The sequence below is a fragment of the Schistocerca cancellata genome, chromosome 3, assembly GCF_023864275.1.
Source record: "Schistocerca cancellata isolate TAMUIC-IGC-003103 chromosome 3, iqSchCanc2.1, whole genome shotgun sequence".
Taxonomy (NCBI): Eukaryota; Metazoa; Arthropoda; class Insecta; order Orthoptera; family Acrididae; genus Schistocerca; species Schistocerca cancellata.
Genome location: NC_064628.1, coordinates 632040731 through 632060539, shown reverse-complemented (window position 1 = coordinate 632060539; position 19809 = coordinate 632040731). Strand labels below are relative to the sequence as shown.

The window sequence follows — 19809 nt, the reverse complement described above, 5'->3', positions numbered from 1 at the left end:
GAGTTGGGAAGTCGTTCTGCACCCATCTTATTCACTTGATCTTGTATCTTCAGATTTTCACCTTTTCCACACCCTATTGAACAACTTTCAAGCAACTTCCTTTCCAGATGAAAATGTGCTCCAAACATGGCTCGATGAGTTCTTTGCCTCAAAACCACACAATTTCTGCAGTTGCGGAATCAAAAAGTTACTCCACCTTTGGCAGACTGTTATAAATAGAGAAGAAGAATATGTTTTTGGCGACTAAAATCTCTGTTACACTTATATGTTGTATTTATGAAATTTATGGAAAAATCCTGCAAACTTGTGTACCAACCCAGTACTAGAAACACAGTATTTTCATAAACTGGAACTGTAATTTCATGCATGCAGTTGATTATTGTACACATATTTTAGAATTTTGTGTAAAATGGGTGGAAAATACAGTAAACAGAAAAATTAGGGGCAAACAAAAGTCTTACCATGAGCATTAATTTTGTTTCTAAACTACACAGGAATTCACTGAATTGTTAGATTAACAGAACCCAAGTCTGTATTTACAGTAAATGAAGATTATGGATGTGGTAGTTTGGTGAGGGCTGTGGTGGTGGTGATAAAAACAACAGACGTAGTGACATACATACCCAGAAAAAGTTTGGCAGATGGCTGATGATACACTTGTTGGTGGCAGTAACTGTGTATGAATGTAGGATGGTTGCTTTATACTCTACCTCTCATGAAACATTGTATTTAAAATAAAAGTGTGCTGAATATGAAGAACAAATTCACATTTGTGTGAATTTTTAAAAAAATGACATTAACAAAGTGCCCCTGCCCCCCTTATGACATCAGAATTAATTCTTCACTAGACCTAACAGTAAATTAAACTGATGATTTATCATCCATTTCAGTGAACTAGAAGAAGAGTATGGTACTGTTTTCAAACTTTTAAGGGTTGTCCTTACTCTTGGATTAGATGTCTTAGTGTATCGCAGAACGGTTGGCTCATCCATTTTTGACTAATAATCATCTGTTTGATGCTTTCAGAAGTGATACAGCCTAATTCTCTATCACATACGTATGTATGTGTGTGGGGAGGCACATGCATGCTAAAAAAGATGTTGGGTGTTGGAAACTTATACATACCTATCAACTTCATCTGTTCTTCTTCTCTCATCATCTTAGGTGCTAGTAATAATAGTCTGATAATCTACTACTTTCTTCTGTTGACATGCCATCAGTCTATACAAGTTCTAAGTTCATTTGAATTATTCACCTATTCGTGTTTGCTGCTCTAATCTCCTAGTTCCATATGTCATGAACATTTCCAATACAAGAGGATAAATGTCACAGCAGAGTAAAAACCATCTGGACAGTGAGCCCATTTTTCTTTACCTGTCTCATTTTTCATGACCAACGAAGTCCAAAACTGCTACCTTCAGTTGCAAATAACTGTCTAGAGGTTGGCTGAGTGACAGTCAGGCTTTAAATTCTGTATTGAGAAGTATGGATGCTTTCATTTACACCACTCTCGATGTATTTAGTATCCACTTATGTTGGAAATAGAGAAGGGATGCCTTTTAAGAAGGCTTTTGTGCGATGCCAACTTAATGACAATTGACATGGATGTAGATAAGAAAGACCGATACATCTAAAGATTAACAGAATCTTCCGTCGGTTCTTGGTAGAACAACATTATAATAAATGAAAAGCACCAGTTTGCTTTTGTTCTACAATATTACTTTTCTTGTAAACTGGTTTTTGGCTTACAAGGCCATCTTCAGACATTTACTGAGTAAATGTCTGAAGATGGCCTTGTAAGCCGAAAACCGGTTTACAATAAAAGTAATATTGTAGAACAAAAACATCTAAAGGTCATAGACAGTGTCCACTGTACGGTAGAGTAGGACAAAATTTATTCGAATGATGAGTAATGAATACAAAATTATTATTTTTTGTTCTTGAATAATAAATCGGATTGTATTTCAAAGGTTATTTGTTCACATGAATAAAATCAATTGTTCATCATTTGTGAATAACAAGATTGTATATAATAAAGAAGTTTGAAATCCAAAGAATTTAATTTTAGTTATTTGCCATTCATAAAACAAACACATTTTTTGTTGCTTTTAAATTAGTTTACATAACACGTATTTTTTTCAAACTTCTCATCAAAAAACAAAAAAGCCATTTCAGGAGACTTTAAACCTATAGTCTGTTGACATTCATCATTACTGACAACTGAGTCATTACTTTGTTCACCCATTTTGCAGCATAACAAACACGAGAGTACTTTGTGATTATATTGGCTAGACACTCAGATGTAATAGGATTATGAACCCTGGTGCAATTAAGAAAGATATTTCAGATTTGGGTCTATGTTAGTTGCATTCTCATCTTTGCTTAGCCACACAGAGTGCTTTAACATGTTAGAAGAGGGAGAGAAAAGAGGAAGTACTGGGCAAGAGCTGAATCAGCTAAATTTGGTCACATGATTAATCTTGACTGCTAATGCCACATATGAAGGCATTTTTGTGTACCAATTGTTATGATGTAAAACAAGTAAAGCTTTGCTCAACCTGAAGGTTGGTTTGAGCACCACACTGCTTTACAAGGGCATTGTTTTGTTGGAGTTGGTACCCCCTTGCCTTCCTCAGACCTTTCTACCGACATATCCATCCAGTTATAGCATAACATACTATTTAACACGTACTCCAAAATATGGTATAATTTAACTTCACATTATTAGTGATAAAAAAAGTTATAAGTGCCAGAAAAAAGATCACAGAATCAACAGGGGATCGAGTTGCAGACCTCTCTTATCCATTGAGTCACTGAGCTACTCTGTTGTATAAAGCTTTACTGAATTATTTATCAAATAGAAACTGGTCTGAGCCATATTTGTTATACATGGCAGAGGGGTGTTCAAGAAGTAAACAAAGAATATGCAGTGGTAGTCTAACATATTTGTTATTTAAGTTATGAATAATAAAAAACAAATTATTATTTGTATATGCAGATATTTGGATCTGCAAATAATTTTTTGAATGATTTATTTGTTTGAATAATTATCTAGATAGAAATTTATTTGAATTATGCCCATTTCTGCCGTGTTGGAATTCAGGTGACTACAGGTGCTTACAGACCTAACTTGCAGCCAGCCTTTGTGCTAAGGTTGGTAAGTCACCTCTAACAATCTGACAGCAACTTCTCAAGTTGTGTGTGGTACACTCACTTCTATCTGCTCCCAAATCACTAATTTCCTTCTGGCTACTCACTCCAATGTAGATATATGTGAGGCAATATTGACCCAGCAACTTACCTTGGAAGTGGACTAAAGAAAAGCAAATCTGCATTTATCACTTTTGTAGATTTAGAGAAAGCTTTTGACAACACTGACCAGAATGTACTCTTCAGAATTCTGCAGGTGGCAGAGATAAAATTCAAAGTGGAAAGTTATTTTCAACTTTTACAGAAATCTAATTTGCAGTTATAAGAGTCAAAGCACATGAAAGGGAAGCAGCGGTTGAGAAGGTAATGACACAGGGTCGTAGTCTCTCCTCAGTGTTATTCGATCTCTGCACTGAGTATAAATTCAACTATTATTTTAATAATGTATTCCCTTAGAGTGTAGTCCTCTATGGAAGTGCAACCAGACAATAAAAAGTTCAGAAATGAAGAGAACAGAAGCTTTCAAAATGTGGTGCTGCAGAAAAATGCTGAAGATTAGATGGATAGATTGAATAACTAATGCAGAAGTACTGACTCAAATGAGGAAAAACAAAATATATGGTACAGGTTGACTCATTGGCAGGAAATACATTGAGTCATGAACAAATCATTAATTTGATGATGGAAGTAAATGTGGGGGGAAAATGATAGAGACCAGGGGATGAATACAGTAAGCAGATTCAAACACTGGACATAGGTAACAGTTGTTGTACAGAGATGGAGGGATGCATCAAATGAGATTTTGAACTGAAGGTCACGATGTGACAACAGCAACAACAATAACTGCTCACTCCAGTATACAATTGGCACCATGAAGTCATTTGGGATTCATGTGAAGCAAAATCTAGTGGTCCATTTTGTGGCCCTGAATCCATTACTTGCTCAGTGATGGAGCTAACTGCCCTCTTGATATTTTAAAAGGCACAGAATTAATGTAGCTTTTTGTCAGTATCACAAGGAGAGTAATTTAAGGATTTAATTTTTAAAATAAGTTTTATACCATTTTAGCCAGCACTTCAGTTATGTGCCAGATTGCAATTATGGGCCAAAGAAGAGGGAGAAAACCTTGATTGTTACTTGGTTTATCCCAGATGTGCTCCCAATACCTGTTAACTAAGTGATAGTCAGCACATATGAAGCAGACATACATGTGATACTTTGGCAAGTGAGATACATTTAAGCTTTGAGATTTGTCATTAGGTCCAGCTTTGTGAGAGCACTAACAAGCAATCCAGTGTGTGCACCCCGCTCCCCCAGAGAAACAAATTCAGAAGGTGCCCTATCAACCTGTCCCTTCTTTTAGTCAAGTTATGCCACAAAATTTTTCTTCTTCCCAATTCTCCTCATTTGTTACATGATATAGTCATCTAATCTTCAGCGTTCTTCTGTAGCACCACATTTCAAAAGCTTCTATTGTCTTCTTGTCTTAACTGCTTATCATCAGACCTTCTATTCTAGCCTAATTTAATGTCCTCTTTCACAAAGTAACCTCACTATTGGGGCATAGTGGCATGTGGTAGTGGGAATAAGTGTTTCCTCACTGAGACGGTTAATTATTTTCAGTAAAGCTACTCAGTCGTAACATGGATTCCTCCAGCCACTAAATAAGTGCTCCTAACTTACCTTTATGTATGAACTAATACTATTCCAGCAAGAGTGTGCAGTGTTTATGGCTTATGTACGGCTCATATTGGAAAAAGAGTACTCAGCTTGAATTTCAGAGGGCACTTGCAACTTTGAGAAAAAGTGTTGGAGTATGAGTAGTAGGTTCCTCAGACTTGATTTAGCAGCCATATTTTAAGTCATCATCAGTTTTTTAGTGTTATGTGTATTTTAATATGTTTTTTCAAGAGTTATTATGTATTTTTTCATGACTTTTGTGACATTTGATTAGCTTTTTAGTTTTATTTGGCATACAAAATTTCACAATCGGCATAAACAAGGTGGTGGGGGTGGGGGCAAGGGGGAAGGCTAACAACTGTCATGTTTGATAGTAAACCAGATGTTCATTCACTTTTTGGCCCTTTAATTTAAATTTGTATGCAAAACAAACATTTAAGTTGGTAGACTCACTAACATATGTTTTAAAGAGGAGGAGGGGGAGGAGGAAGAGGAGGAGGAGGAGTCGGATACTTGTGTAACTTTATGATATTCATCTCATATGACTCTCATGAATTTGAATTTTGCAAGACAAAGCACACATCGAATTTTCCTGTACTTTGACGTAATAATTGGGCATATTAGTTGTTTGAGTGCCGTTGATGTGTAAATACCAACCTGTGAATCATTAGGTTTACCATATTTCTGGAGCTCTTTGACTGTCACATGCATTGAGAGTAAGACACCTTTATGAAGCATTGTTCAGAAGTAACATGAATCAAAAGCCCCACAAAAACACTGTACTTATGGTGAATCTTTACACAATAATGAACAAACATTAATGATTGAAAATTCATGTACCCCTAACTGAAATAACAGCACAAGCCATTCATGTCTTAAATTTTCTTGCTATATTTGTATGTTTTTCCATACCTTTTTATTTACAGCTAACATAAGATATAATAGACTGACAGTGTATCATTAGCATTGTAGCATGGTCATTGTTCATATAAGCTGTCTATGATTTCAAGATGTAATACATTAAAAACTTAGATCAGACTTTCATGTGTGAAAGATTCTTCTAAGACTCATTTGTGCACCTGCACACTTCTTGGTTGTGCACGGCTTAGCAGATGGGGTCAGAGCAGCAGGTGGAAGCAGTGCGCATGGCTCTGGAAACGTACAGTGAGCAGTTGGAATGTGGCAGCAGGACCAAGATGCTGGACATGGAGGGGGCAGCGGAGCATTTGAGGAAACAGATTGCTGCCGAGTTGCGGCATGTTGCCACCCTGCTAGAAGAGCAACCGGGCTCGCAAGCAGCAGCTGCCATTACCAAACAGGTACAACACACAAACCAGTTCACATGCATAAACATAATCCTATAGTTAATGCATCTAAAGACGCACTTTTTCTTTTGTCTAGCTCATCTCAGTTATTTTTATTATCCTTTTATATATTTTTATCCTTCCTTCTTCCTGTAGTTTTTATGACTGTTTTAAGTATAATCTGTGTTCTTTCTAACATCATTAATCTATAGTCAGCTTTTTCTGTTAGTGTCTTAATTAGTGTCAGCATCAGCTGATAATTTCTGTTTTTACTCATGCACATTTAACTCAAAGTTCTAAATCTGAAATCACACTTTTTTCATTACTTTTCCTTCAGTTTTTCTTTTCTTGCTTATTACTCAGCAGTTAAGAAGAGTTAAAAATATAAATTCGTGTCCTTTCTTGTGAACGACCACATGGTGCATTCTGGATTGAGTGTAGTACCAATGTTGCTTTTGCTGTTGTCACCACTGTTGTTGTTGTTGTTGTTGTTGTTGTTGTTGTGTGCCCCTCTCACTTCATATACAGATACACTATGCGATCAAAAGTATCCGGACACCTGCCTGAAAATGACTTAAAAGTTCGTGGTGCTCTCCATCGGTAATGGTGGAATTCAATATGGTGTTGACCCACCCTTAGCCTTGATGACAGCTTCCACTCTCGGAGGCATATATTCAATCAGGTGCTGAAAGGTTTCTTAGGGAATGGCAGCCATTTTTCATGGAGTGCTGCACTGAGGAGAGGTATTGATGTCAATCGGTGAGGACTTGCATGAAGTTGGCGTTCCAAAACATCCCAAAGGTGTTCTGTAGGATTCAGGTCAGGACTCTGTGCGGACCAGTCCATTACACGAATGAATTGTCATGTAGCCACTCCACCACAGCCCGTGCATTATGAACATGCGCTCAATCATGTTGAAAGATGCAGCCACCATCCCTGAATTGCTCTTCAACAGTGGGAAGGAAGAAGATGCTTAAAACATTGATGTAGGCCTGTTCTGTGATAGTGTCATGCAAAACAACAAGGGGTGCAAGCCCCCGCCATGAAAAACACAAACACACCATAACGATACCGCCTACAAATTTTACTGCTGGCACTACACACGCCTCGCTCAAAAATTCCAAACAGAGTAGTCCAATAATTTGGACTGGATCTGGGAGTTCTAAACTTCTCTGATGAAAACATGTAAATGTTTCCCGAGAGCCATTTTTGCAATGGACTTCCTTAGACTCCAGCCACAAATTTCTTTATATTAGGAATAGGTGGAAGACAGAGGTGTAAAATGTGATTAATAGTGCAGATATTATAATAATTTGTACCTGAAATTCCTCAGTTTTCCCATTGTCAGTTGACTGACTGACTGCCTGACATATTTAATCATCCATAGAACAATACAAACTCTATGGATGTCATCAGCTGTTGGTACATTGTTTCTTATTAAACAAACACACATACACTATGTGGTCAAAAGTATCTGGACACCCCCCAAAACAGATTTTTCTCATGTTAGGTGCATTGTGCTGCTGCCTACCACCAGGTACTCCATCTCAGCGACCGCAGTAGTCATTAGACATTGTGAGAGAGCAGACTGGGGCACTCCGTGGAACTCGCAGACTTGGGTGTCACTTGTCTCATACATGAGATTTCCACACTCCTAAACATCCCTAGGTCCACTGCTTCCGATGTGATAGTAAAGTGGAAATGTGAAGGGACATGTACAGCACAAACGCTTACAGGTCTACCTCGTCTGTTGACTGACAGAGACTGCTGCCAGTTGAAGAGGGTTGTAATGTGTAAGATACTGACATCTATCCAGACCATCACACAGGAATTCCAAACTGCATCAGCATCCACTGCAAGTACAATGACAGTAAGGCAGGAGGTGAGTGAACTTGGATTTCGTGGCCGAGCGGCTGCTTATAAGCCACACATCACGCCGGTAAATGCCAAACAATGCCTCGCTTGGTGTAAGGAGCATAAATATTGGACGATTGAACAGTGGAAAAACGTTGTGTGGAGTGACGAATCACGGTACACTATGTAGCGATCTGATGGCAGGGTGTGGGTTTGGCAAATGCCCAGTGAACATCATCTGCCAGCATGTGTAGTGCCAACAGTAAAATTTGGAGGCGGTAGTGTTGTGGTGTGGACGTGTTTTTCATGGAGGGGGGGGGGGGGGGGGGGCTTGCACCCATTGTTGTTTTGTGTGGCACTATCACAGCACATGCCTACATTGATGTTTTAAGCATCTTCTTGTTTCTCACTGCTGAAGAGAAATTTGGGAATGCTGACTGCATCTTTCAACATGATTGAGCACCCATTCATAATGCACAGCCTGAGGTAGAGTGGTTACATGACACAAACATCCCTGTAATGGACTGCCCTGCACAGCATCCTGACCTGAATCCTGTAGAATACTTTTGGGATGTTTTGGAACACCGACTTCGTGCCAGGCCTCACTGACCGACATCGATAGCTCTCCTCAGTGCAGGGCTCCCATGAAGAATGCGCTGCCAGTCCCCAAGAAACCTTCCAGCACCTGACTGAATGTATGCCTGGAGAGTGGAAGCTGTCATCAAGACTAAGGGTGGGGCACCACCATATTGAATTCCAGCATTACCGATGCAGGGTGCCACGAACTTGTAAGTCATTTTCAGGCAGATGTACGGATACTTTTGATCACATAGTGTAGATTCATGCAATTTTTACCATTCTTATTATTATTCTTACAATACTTACAATTAGGCCATTTACCATTGCTTAGCACCAGGGTATTCATGAATAATAAGTGGTTTTCTACAGTTGTTTTAAATATTCACTCACAATGTAGCAGGCTTTACTTAATAAATATGTTTTTAGCCTTCTGCTAAGGACATGGAGTTCATTTACACCTTTCATTTCCTGTGGCAGTTCATTGTATAGTGTTAGACCCTTATTAAGTATATTATATGGTACTTTGTGTTTTTTCTGTTTAGGTATAAGTAATGGCTGGATCTAATTTCATTGTCATGTACTGAACAGTTTTGTAGTGTACAGATGAGGTTTCCTTTTAATGAACATTACAGTCTGGAAGATACGTTCATTTGGGACAGTAGAATTTCTAGCCTTTTGTTAAATTCAGTGCAATGGTCCCTGTTGTCACTACTATATGTGTTGTTATCCGTACAGCCCTTTTCTGTATCTTGAAAATCATTTATATGTTCCCCAATACAAGATTCCATAACTGAAGACTGAATTTATACATACTACTGGCCATTAAAATTGCTACACCAAGAAGAAATGCAGATGATAAATGGGTATTCATTGGAAAAATATATTATACTAGAACTGACATGTGATTACATTTTCACGCAATTTGGGTGCATAGATCCTGAGAAATCAGTACCCAGAACAACCACCTCTGGCCGTAATAACTACCTTTATACGCCTGGGCATTGAGTCAAACAGAGCTTGGATGGTGTGTACAGATACAGCTGCCCGTGCAGCTTTAAAACGATACCACAGTTCATCTAGAGTAGTGACTGGCGTATTGTGACGAGTCAGTTGCTCGGCCACCATTGACCAGATGTTTTCAATTGGTGAGAGATCTGGAGAATGTGCTGGCCAGGGCAGCAGTCGAACATTTTCTGTATCCAGAAAGGCCCATACAGGACCTGTAACATGTAGTTGTGCATTATCCTGCTGAAATGTAGGGTTTCACGGGGATCGAATGAAGGGTGAGCCACAGGTCGTAAACACATCTGAAATATAACGTCCACTGTTTGAAGTGCCATCAGTGCGAACAAGAGGTGACCGAGACGTGTAACCAATGGCATCCCATATCATCATGCTGGGTGATACTCCAGTATGGTGATGACAAATACATGCATCCAATGTGCGTTTACCGCGATGTCGCCAAACATGGATGTGACCATCATGACGCTGTAAACAGAACCTGGATTCATCCGAAAAAATGACGTTTTTCCATTCGTGCACCCAGGTTCATCATTGGGTACACCATTGCAGGTGCTCCTGTCTAATGCAGCATTAAGGGTAACTGCAGCCAGAGTCTCTGAGCTGATAGTCCATGCTGCTGTAAACGTCGTCGAACTGTTCGTGCAGATGGTTGTTGTCTTGCAAACGTCCTCATCTGTTGACTCAGGGATCAAGACGAGGCTGCAAGATCCATTACAGCCATGCAGATAAGATGCCTGTTATCTCGACTGCTAGTGATACGAGTCCGTTTGGATCCATCATGGCGTTCCATATTACCCTCCTGAACCCACCGATTCCATATTCTGCAAACAGTCATTGGATCTTGACCAATGTGAGCAACAATGTCGCGATATGATAAACAGCAATCCCGATAGGCTACAATCTGACCTTTATCAAAGTCGGAAACACAATGGTATGCATTTCTCCTCCTTACACGAGGCATCACAACAACTTTTCACCAGAAAACGCCGGTCAACTTCTGTTTGGGTATGAGAAATCGGTTGGAAACTTTCCTCATGTCAGCACGTTGTAGGTGTTGCCACTGGCACCAACCTTGTGTGAATGCTCTGAAAAGCTAATCATTTGCATATCACAGCATCTTCTTCCTGTCTGTTAAATTTTGCATCTGTAGCACGTCATCTTCGTGGTATAGCAATTTTAATGGCCAGTAGTGTATTAAAAATACCATACTTTGAGGCATGAGATGTTGTACATTGGAGTAAGTGCTAGCAGAGCATATCAAGCTGTGAATAGTCTGTTTGCTAAAACCTCCATATGTTTTGTCCATTTCCACTGGCCGTCTACCTTCACCCATAAGAATTTAGTATCTGTTATAATAAATCATCATTAATCTTTAATCTAGCATCATTGTGTTTTTATTCAACCAGAAGCACTTAGTTTTCTTTACATAGGAAATCATCAACATAAATAAGAAGAAGAATTTTACCTACTACACTCCCCTGTGCGATGTCTATAATTTAGCATTTACAAGTAAGTAGTGATGATGAATCCAGCTACATGATTGTAGGAAATAGAAGGCGTGCAAAATGTTTAATTGTAGATGACGATAGTAAAGGGGAAAATTCAACATGCAAATCATGTGTATCATGGACTTGACAGGAAGCAAAAAGACACGAATCATTTGGAAATATTTTGAGATTTGTTGGTTGCATAAAAGCATTTTGAGATTTGTTGGTTGCATAAAAGCATTTGTTTGAATTCAAAGTGAGCACTCATGATTATGAGAACTATTTTCTGATATATTTGGGAAATACTTTTTACGGAAACAAATCTCTTCACACAACAGATAACAATGAATGGTGGAGAGGGGGGGGGGGATGAAGTAAAATGGAAAATGGATGACACTCGGTATCCTTGTACATGCAACAAGATGAAGGCCTACTATGCACTGTGTATTTTAATGGCTCTAGTCAGAAAACCGAATATTCAAATGTATTAGTCTAAATGGCCAGTAGCAGAAACACTGTGAAAAGTAATGCTCTTAAAAGATATGAACAAATTTTGAGATTCTTAAGTTTTTTTGATAATGAAACTGTTGACAGCATTGGCTGGCTTTGGAAGATAAGACCTATCATCAACCTGTTGAATGAGAAACTGAAAGTATATTACACACCACATTAAAATGTTGGTATAGACAAGTCCTTGATGGAAATACACTCCTGGAAATGGAAAAAAGAACACATTGACACCGGTGTGTCAGACCCACCATACTTGCTCCGGACACTGCGAGAGGGCTGTACAAGCAATGATCACACGCACGGCACAGCGGACACACCAGGAACCGCGGTGTTGGCCGTCGAATGGCGCTAGCTGCGCAGCATTTGTGCACTGCCGCCGTCAGTGTCAGCCAGTTTGCCGTGGCATACGGAGCTCCATCGCAGTCTTTAACACTGGTAGCATGCCGCGACAGCGTGGACGTGAACCGTATGTGCAGTTGACGAACTTTGAGCGAGGGCGTATAGTGGGCATGCGGGAGGCCGGGTGGACGTACCGCCGAATTGCTCAACACGTGGGGCGTGAGGTCTCCACAGTACATCGATGTTGTCGCCAGTGGTCGGCGGAAGGTGCACGTGCCCGTCGACCTGGAACCGGACTGCAGCGACGCACGGATGCACGCCAAGACCGTAGGATCCTACGCAGTGCCGTAGGGGACCGCACCGCCACTTCCCAGCAAATTAGGGACACTGTTGCTCCTGGGGTATCGGCGAGGACCATTCGCAACCGTCTCCATGAAGCTGGGCTACGGTCCCGCACACCGTTAGGCCGTATTCCGCTCACGCCCCAACATCGTGCAGCCCGCCTCCAGTGGTGTCGCGACAGGCGTGAATGGAGGGACGAATGGAGATGTGTCGTCTTCAGCGATGAGAGTCGCTTCTGCCTTGGTGCCAATGATGGTCGTATGCGTGTTTGGCGCCGTGCAGGTGAGCGCCACAATCAGGACTGCATACGACCGAGGCACACAGGGCCAACACCCGGCATCATGGTGTGGGGAGCGATCTCCTACACTGGCCGTACACCACTGGTGATCGTCGAGGGGACACTGAATAGTGCACGGTACATCCAAACCGTCATCGAACCCATAGTTCTACCATTCCTAGACCGGCAAGGGAACTTGCTGTTCCAACAGGACAATGCACGTCCGCATGTATCCCGTGCCACCCAACGTGCTCTAGAAGGTGTAAGTCAACTACCCTGGCCAGCAAGATCTCCGGATCTGTCCCCCATTGAGCATGTTTGGGACTGGATGAAGCGTCGTCTCACGCGGTCTGCACGTCCAGCACGAACGCTGGTCCAACTGAGGCGCCAGGTGGAAATGGCATGGCAAGCCGTTCCACAGGACTACATCCAGCATCTCTACGATCGTCTCCATGGGAGAATAGCAGCCTGCATTGCTGCGAAAGTTGGATATACACTGTACTAGTGCTGACATTGTGCATGCTCTGTTGCCTGTGTCTATGTGCCTGTGGTTCTGTCAGTGTGATCATGTGATGTGTCTGACCCCAGGAATATGTCAATAAAGTTTCCCCTTCCTGGGACAATGAATTCACGGTGTTCTTATTTCAATTTCCAGGAGTGTATAAAGGAGGCTTAGCATATAAACAATTTAATACATCAAAGAGAGTGTGATTTGAATTAAAATTTTATGAACTATGTGAGGGAAGTATGATGTTATTGTTATGCTTTCAAAATATGTAATGGCTAGAACAAAACTGATAGGAATAATAGCTCATCAAAGAATGCTGTCATGGACTTGTCAAAATCCATTCTGAACAAAAGATGTAGTTCATTTCTTGACAACAGCTATTCTTTCCCCAAATTCTTTTTAAAATTACTCCAGGAGAACGCAGATGTTATCAGGACAGTGTCAACAACAGGCAAAATATGCCAAAAAAACATTCAAAAATAAATTTTAAAGAAAGGAGTCTGTTTATGGAGAATTTGTAATAATATGTTGGCTCTGAGATGAAAAGACAAGCATGATGTGCAATATCAACAAAACACAAAGATATAGAGATAGTTGAACACATAGATAAACAGTTAGTTACAAAACATGAAGCCTAAATGCATCCTTGAATACAATAAGGGAATGGGTGGAATTGATTGTCAAGATCAGATGTTGCCCTGTTTCTCAATCATGAGAAAAAAATCTTCAAAGAATACCAAAAACTTCTTTTCAATATGTCAAATACAGTTCTGTTCAATATGCACATTATCCTTAAAACAGTACACAGTCAAAGAAAGAAAACATATTAATTAACAAATAAATGTAGGAGATGTGTTGTTCTGGTCTTCAGTACAGAGACTGGTCTGATGCAGCTCTCCATGCAACTCTATCTTGTATAAGCTTCTTCATATCTGAGTAACTACTGCAACCTACATCCTTTTGAATCTGCTTAGTGTACTCATCCCTTGGTCTCCCTCTACAATTTTTACCCACACTTCCCTCCATCACTAGTGATGGTTTTTCCCTTGATGCCACAGAATGTGTCCTATTAACCGATCCCTTCTTCTAGTCAAGTTGTACCACAAATTCCTCTTTTCCCCAATTCTATTTAGTACGTCCTCATTAGTTACGTGATCTAACCATCTAATCTTCAGCATTCTTCTGTAGCACCACATTTCGAAAGCTTCTATTCTCTTCTTGTCCAAACTATTTATCGTCCACGTTTCACTTCCATACATGGCTACACTCCATGCAAATACTTTAGAAAACACTTCCTGACACTTAAATCTGTACTTGATGTTAGCAAATTTCTTCTTCAGAAATGCTTTTCTTGCCATTGCTAGTGTATATTTTATATCTTCTCTACTTCAACAGTCATCAGTTATTTTGTTCCCCAAGTAGCAGAACTCGTCTAATACTTTCAGTGTCTCATTTGCTAATCTAATGCCCTTAGCCTCACCTGATTTAATTAGACTACATTCCATTATCCTCATTCTGCTTTTGTTGATGTTCATATTATATCAACTTTTAAAGACACTGTCCATTCTGTTCAACTGTTCTTCCAGGTCCTTTGCTGTCTCTGATATAGAAACTAAATATGTTGGCATAGCATAGAATGTGGTCTGGAAAAACATCAGTAGTGATGTCCTTTCGTCTGACGTGAGAGCAGTGTGGTACAAGGTAGTCAATAACATCAGCAGCACTAATGAGCATCTCTTTACCATCAGTGTAAGTGACAGTAACCTCTGCAGCAAATGCAACCTTGTTGATACTGTGCCTCATTATTACACATGTGAACATCGGATTATCAACTGGAGGTGGACCAAACCTCAAAGTTTTTATTTCTTCTCCATGGATTTTAATTTCTACTCCAAATATTTCTTTTGTTTCCTTTACTGCTTGCTCAGAATACATATTGAATAACATCGGGGGTAGGCTACAACCCTGTCTCACTCCGTTCCCAACTGTTGCTTCCCTTTCATGCCCCTTAACTCTTATACTTGCCATCTGGTTTCCTTACAAATTGTAGATAGCCTTTCACTCCCTGTATTTTACCCCTGCCACCTTCAGAATTTGAAAGACAATATTCTAGTCAACCTTGTCAAAAGCTTTCTCTAAGTCAACATATGCTAGAAATGTAGGTTTGCTCTTCCTTAACCTATCTTCTAAGGTAAGTCATAGGGTCAGTATTGCCTCATGTGTTCCAACATTTCTATGGAAACCGAACTGATCTTCCCCAAGGTCAGCTTCTACAAGTTTTTCCATTCATCTGTAAAGAATTCGTGTAAGTATTTTGCAGCCATGACTTATGAAACTGATAATTCGGTAATTTTCATACATGTCAACACCTGCTGTCTTTGGGATTGGAATTATTATATTCTTCTTGAAGTCTGAGGGCATTTTGCCTGTCTCCTACATCTTGCTCACCAGATGGTCAAGTTTTGTCATAGCTGGCTCTCCTAAGGCTATCAGTAGTTCTAATGGAATGTTGTCTACTCTCGGGGCCTTGTTTCAACTTAGGTCTTTCAGTGCTCTGTCAAATTCTTCATGCAGTATCACATCTCCCATTTCATCTTCACTTATGCCCTCTGTCATTTCCATAAAATTGCCCTCAAGTACACCGCCCTTGTACAGACCCTCTATAAACTCCTTCCACCTTTCTGCTTTCTCTTCTTTGCTTAGAACTGGTTTTCCATCTGAGCTCTTGATATTCATACAAGTGGTTGTCTTTTCTACAAAGGTTTCTTTAATTTTCCTACAGGCAGTATCTATCTTACCCATAGTAATTGGCCGTGCAGTTCTAGGCCCTTCAGTCTGGAACCACGTGACCGCTACGGTCGCAGGTTCGAATCCTGCCTCGGGCATGGATGTGTGTGATGTCCTTAGGTTAAATGTGCGGCCATTACGTTAACAATTAACTAGCGGTAATTAGATATTGAGATTTGGGGGAAATTACGGTCGCCAGTCCTAAGGACAATTACTATAGTAACTGAAAAAGAAAGGTTATTACACATATAATTAGCACAAGAAGCGTGGCAACTGAAGGTTGACACGTGTAGTGTGAAAACTTAAAGTATGTCAGAAGTAATAAATTTCGCTACACTCTGACTTAATTTAGCAAAAGAATTAATAAAACCAGAAAATCGAAAGTTAATTTAGTGACTGAAGTTAATAGTGGGCTTTCTTTCTGAAGCACATCGAAATTCAGTAAAATATGGTTAGTCTTGGACTACCTCAACAATCATTTCAAAAGCTACTTGAATCTACGCAATTTAGAAACAAGAGATTTAACTTTGAACTTGAATTAAATGATTCTGAACAATTAACAATAGTAAAATTTAGTACGTACCAAGCTGAGCTGCAGTCACAGGTAAGCTAAAATACGGTAACAAAACTCGCACTCTTAATTTGTGCTTGTGTAATCTAAATATTGTGGCCAGCTATGAATACTTTAACTGAACTTTGAAATTAAAGCAGTGAAATGCTATAATATTACTTTAATGCTGGTGTTTGAATTTCAACGACACTCGGGTTCATTCCGGAAAAGGAAGGGACCCTGCTTGGTAATGCAGTTGGGACAATGAGCAACAAATGTTCATGCTAAGTTGCTGTAATTATAGTTACGAAAATGGTACAGTTTGAAAAGCTGAGGTCTGCCATACAGTTCTAAAACTTTACGTGCTTCCAGTCTTCCTTGTTGGTTGATTGAAGGTTTGAAGCCGTCGATCGAGGAGGTGGCGACAGTCACTCATTGTCCGCTGTCGCTGTTGCAGAAGCTGGATGTTGGCGCGCCTTCTTCTCGACACGGTCACCAGGCGAAACGGGCTCTTGATGTGCGCCAGCTAATGCTTCCCGTCCGCACCCCATGTCAGAAACTATCATAGCAAGTTGAGCCGCTCCACGCTCCACGCGACAGAGTTAACACTACCAAAGATCCTACACACTTTGATTCTTCACACGACCTATCGATGTAATCGTTAGATAGCAGTTTTCCCTAGGCAAGACCCAGCGTAAAAATACAAATAATATTTACGAAACAAACCAATTATACATCGACAAAAATGCATAAATATATATATACAAATAGTAAAACAATTACAATATGTAAAGACACAGAAATGTCATATATTCAGGTAACAAAAATAAGGAAAACAAATTTATAGTACAATAGATGGAAATAGGAGGATATGCATTTCCGGCGTTACAAACTGACCGATTAAGGGATCTTACATTCCACGCTCTGACCCGTAGAAAGCCAGTTTTCTTTCTCCTGATAACGATGTCCTCTTGAGTAGTCGCTGCCTGGAGATCCGAGTGGGGGACTGTTTTACCTCTGGAATATTTTACCCAAGAGGACGTCATCATTTAACCATATAGTAAAGCTGCATGCTCTCTGGGAAAAATTACGGCTGTAGTTTCCCCTTGCTTTCAGCCGTTCGCAGTACCAGCACAGAAAGGCTGTTTTGGTTAGTTTTACATGGCCAGATCAGTCAATCATCCAGAATGTTGCCCCTGCAACTACTGAAAAGGCTGCTGCCCCTCTTCAGGAACCACACGTTTGTCGGGCCTCTCAACAGATACCTCTCCATTGTGGTTGCACCTACAGTACGGCTATCTGTATCGCTGAGGCACGCAAGCCTCCCCACCAAAGGCAGGGTCCATGGTTCATGGGGGGCACCCTCAATTATGTCTTCATCACCTACAAACAAATTTGTGGTACAGCAATACACATCTGCATGGCACCATCTTATGCCAACCTATTCATGTGTCATCTAGAGCAGGGGTTTCTGGACAGTTGCACAAGGAAATTTCAGGTGTACATCCAAAGAAAACAGATGCGTATATAAGTAAAATTATAAAAGTAAAATTAAAAATAAAGTAAAATTATAGTGAGAAAACTGATTGATAAAACTAGCATCTGTGTAGTGTTGACAAAAATGGATTTACCACAGAAATTGATGGCCATTAGAAAACATAAACCAACACCGAACCACAAGTACGATGAAAGCTATTTACACTGTGGCTTTACAGAAAAGTACTTTCCTGAAGCTTACTCAAAATGACTCGATAAGAAATTCATTTTGGGGAAAAATACCAGAAATAGTTTCTATATCATTAGGTAACTGCATATCAGGATGCATATCAAAGTTCTGAAAGAAATGGAAAACGTCAGCAGGTGGGAGAGTTGCATGCAGAAGAGTAATCCAGACTAATTGCAAGTACTGAGTGTGAGAGTGTGGAAGAGGAATGGGGTAAGTTCAAAGAGACATTTCAATGCTCTACAGAAAACACCTGTGGCAGAATGTCTGGAAGGCCAAAGGATACGGAGATACCATGGTGGAATGAGCACGTGAAGAAAGCAATAAAAGAAAAGTTAAAAGCGTTGCAAGAATGGAAAGAGACAAAAAAAAAGTTTGAGTAAATATAAGGAAAGCAAAAAGAAATGTAAGAAAGTGGCAGCAGAATAAAAGAGGAAAAGTTGGGAGGAATTCACAGGAGAATTGGAAAAGGATGTTACTGGGAGTAAAACAATGCTGTATGGACCTAAAAGGAGTAAGGGGAAGGGAGGCAATTACACTGAGTTGATGAAATGGGAAAAGTGGAGAGATAATGATGCAACAGGAGGAGATGAAGAAAAGACAGCATGTACTTGGACAAACTACTGACTGTTAAAAATCATAAGGCAGCTTCACCTACTGGGATAATATGCATATGGATTCAGAAATTTTTGCTTGAAGAATCGGGAAAGGGAATAATAATTCCCTTGTTCAAGAAGGGAGACAGAAAAGTATGCAATAACTGTCAAGGGATCTCATTCCTATGACACATAGCAAAAATACTGGAGAGGATAGTGAAGGCATATAATAGTGTCCACAGAGAAAAGCTACTCGAAACCTTGGGGAGAAAGGAAGCTGGGAAACAAACAGCTGAAATCCTTCAAGCAGTGTAACTCAAAATCAGGTATGTGCAGTCGCAAATTGAAAGAAGTGATTGATTTATGAAAGTTACAAAGCTGAGAAAAGGAAGTGTGATTGTTTATAATGGTGAAGAATTTATTGCAATTTGATGATGATATTGTTTTGTCAGGAACCCAACTGTAAGGATGTAAAAGAACAGCTAGGCATATCAAATGAAAAAAAAATCTAGAAACATGTCATAAAATGCAGTGGGGAGAAAAGTAAGACTATGGTGGTAACCAGAGGAGACAGAGAAGGGGAAAGGACAAATTAATATTAAGACAGGAAATAGAAATTGTGGACAACTTTAAATATTTAGGAAGTGGGATACTGCAGACTGCAAGGATGGCGGTAGAAATTAGCAAAGCATACAACAGAGCAATGCATTTTACCAGTGCATGAGGGGCTTTGAGAAAAAGAGGTGCAAATGAAGTGTAAGGGTCTGCTGTACTTTGCACTAATATTGACATGTGCATCAGAGACCTGGACAAAAATAAGAAGAAAGGAGAGTAGAATTCATGCAAGTAGAATGAAATTACTATGTAGTTTTATTAGGGAAAATGAGGAGAGGCAGAGTGAGAAATGAAGTTGATAGGAAGGAAGTTGGAGTACAAAAGCTGAATGATAGAACTGAGACCAAGTTTGGAGTAAACAGAACCCAATAATATTTAACTTTCCTCAGGATTAATTTAATAGTTGGTCACACAAGTTGAAACAGCTACTAATCTGTACCAAACACACAAGCAAGACTCAGAAAACCATAAAACTATTACTCTTG

At 39.9% G+C, this 19809-nt stretch overlaps 1 protein-coding gene across 1 annotated transcript in view; it reads left to right on the top strand.

The window, feature by feature from the left end:
* The window catches only part of LOC126176474 (uncharacterized), a 255480-nt gene that overhangs the window by 225154 nt on the left and 10517 nt on the right, over window positions 1-19809 (top strand). Inside the window, exon 11 of the mRNA XM_049923629.1 lies at window positions 5943-6149. Within this exon, the coding sequence (XP_049779586.1) occupies window positions 5943-6149 (207 nt within the window). The remainder of the gene's footprint in view (window positions 1-5942; window positions 6150-19809) is intronic.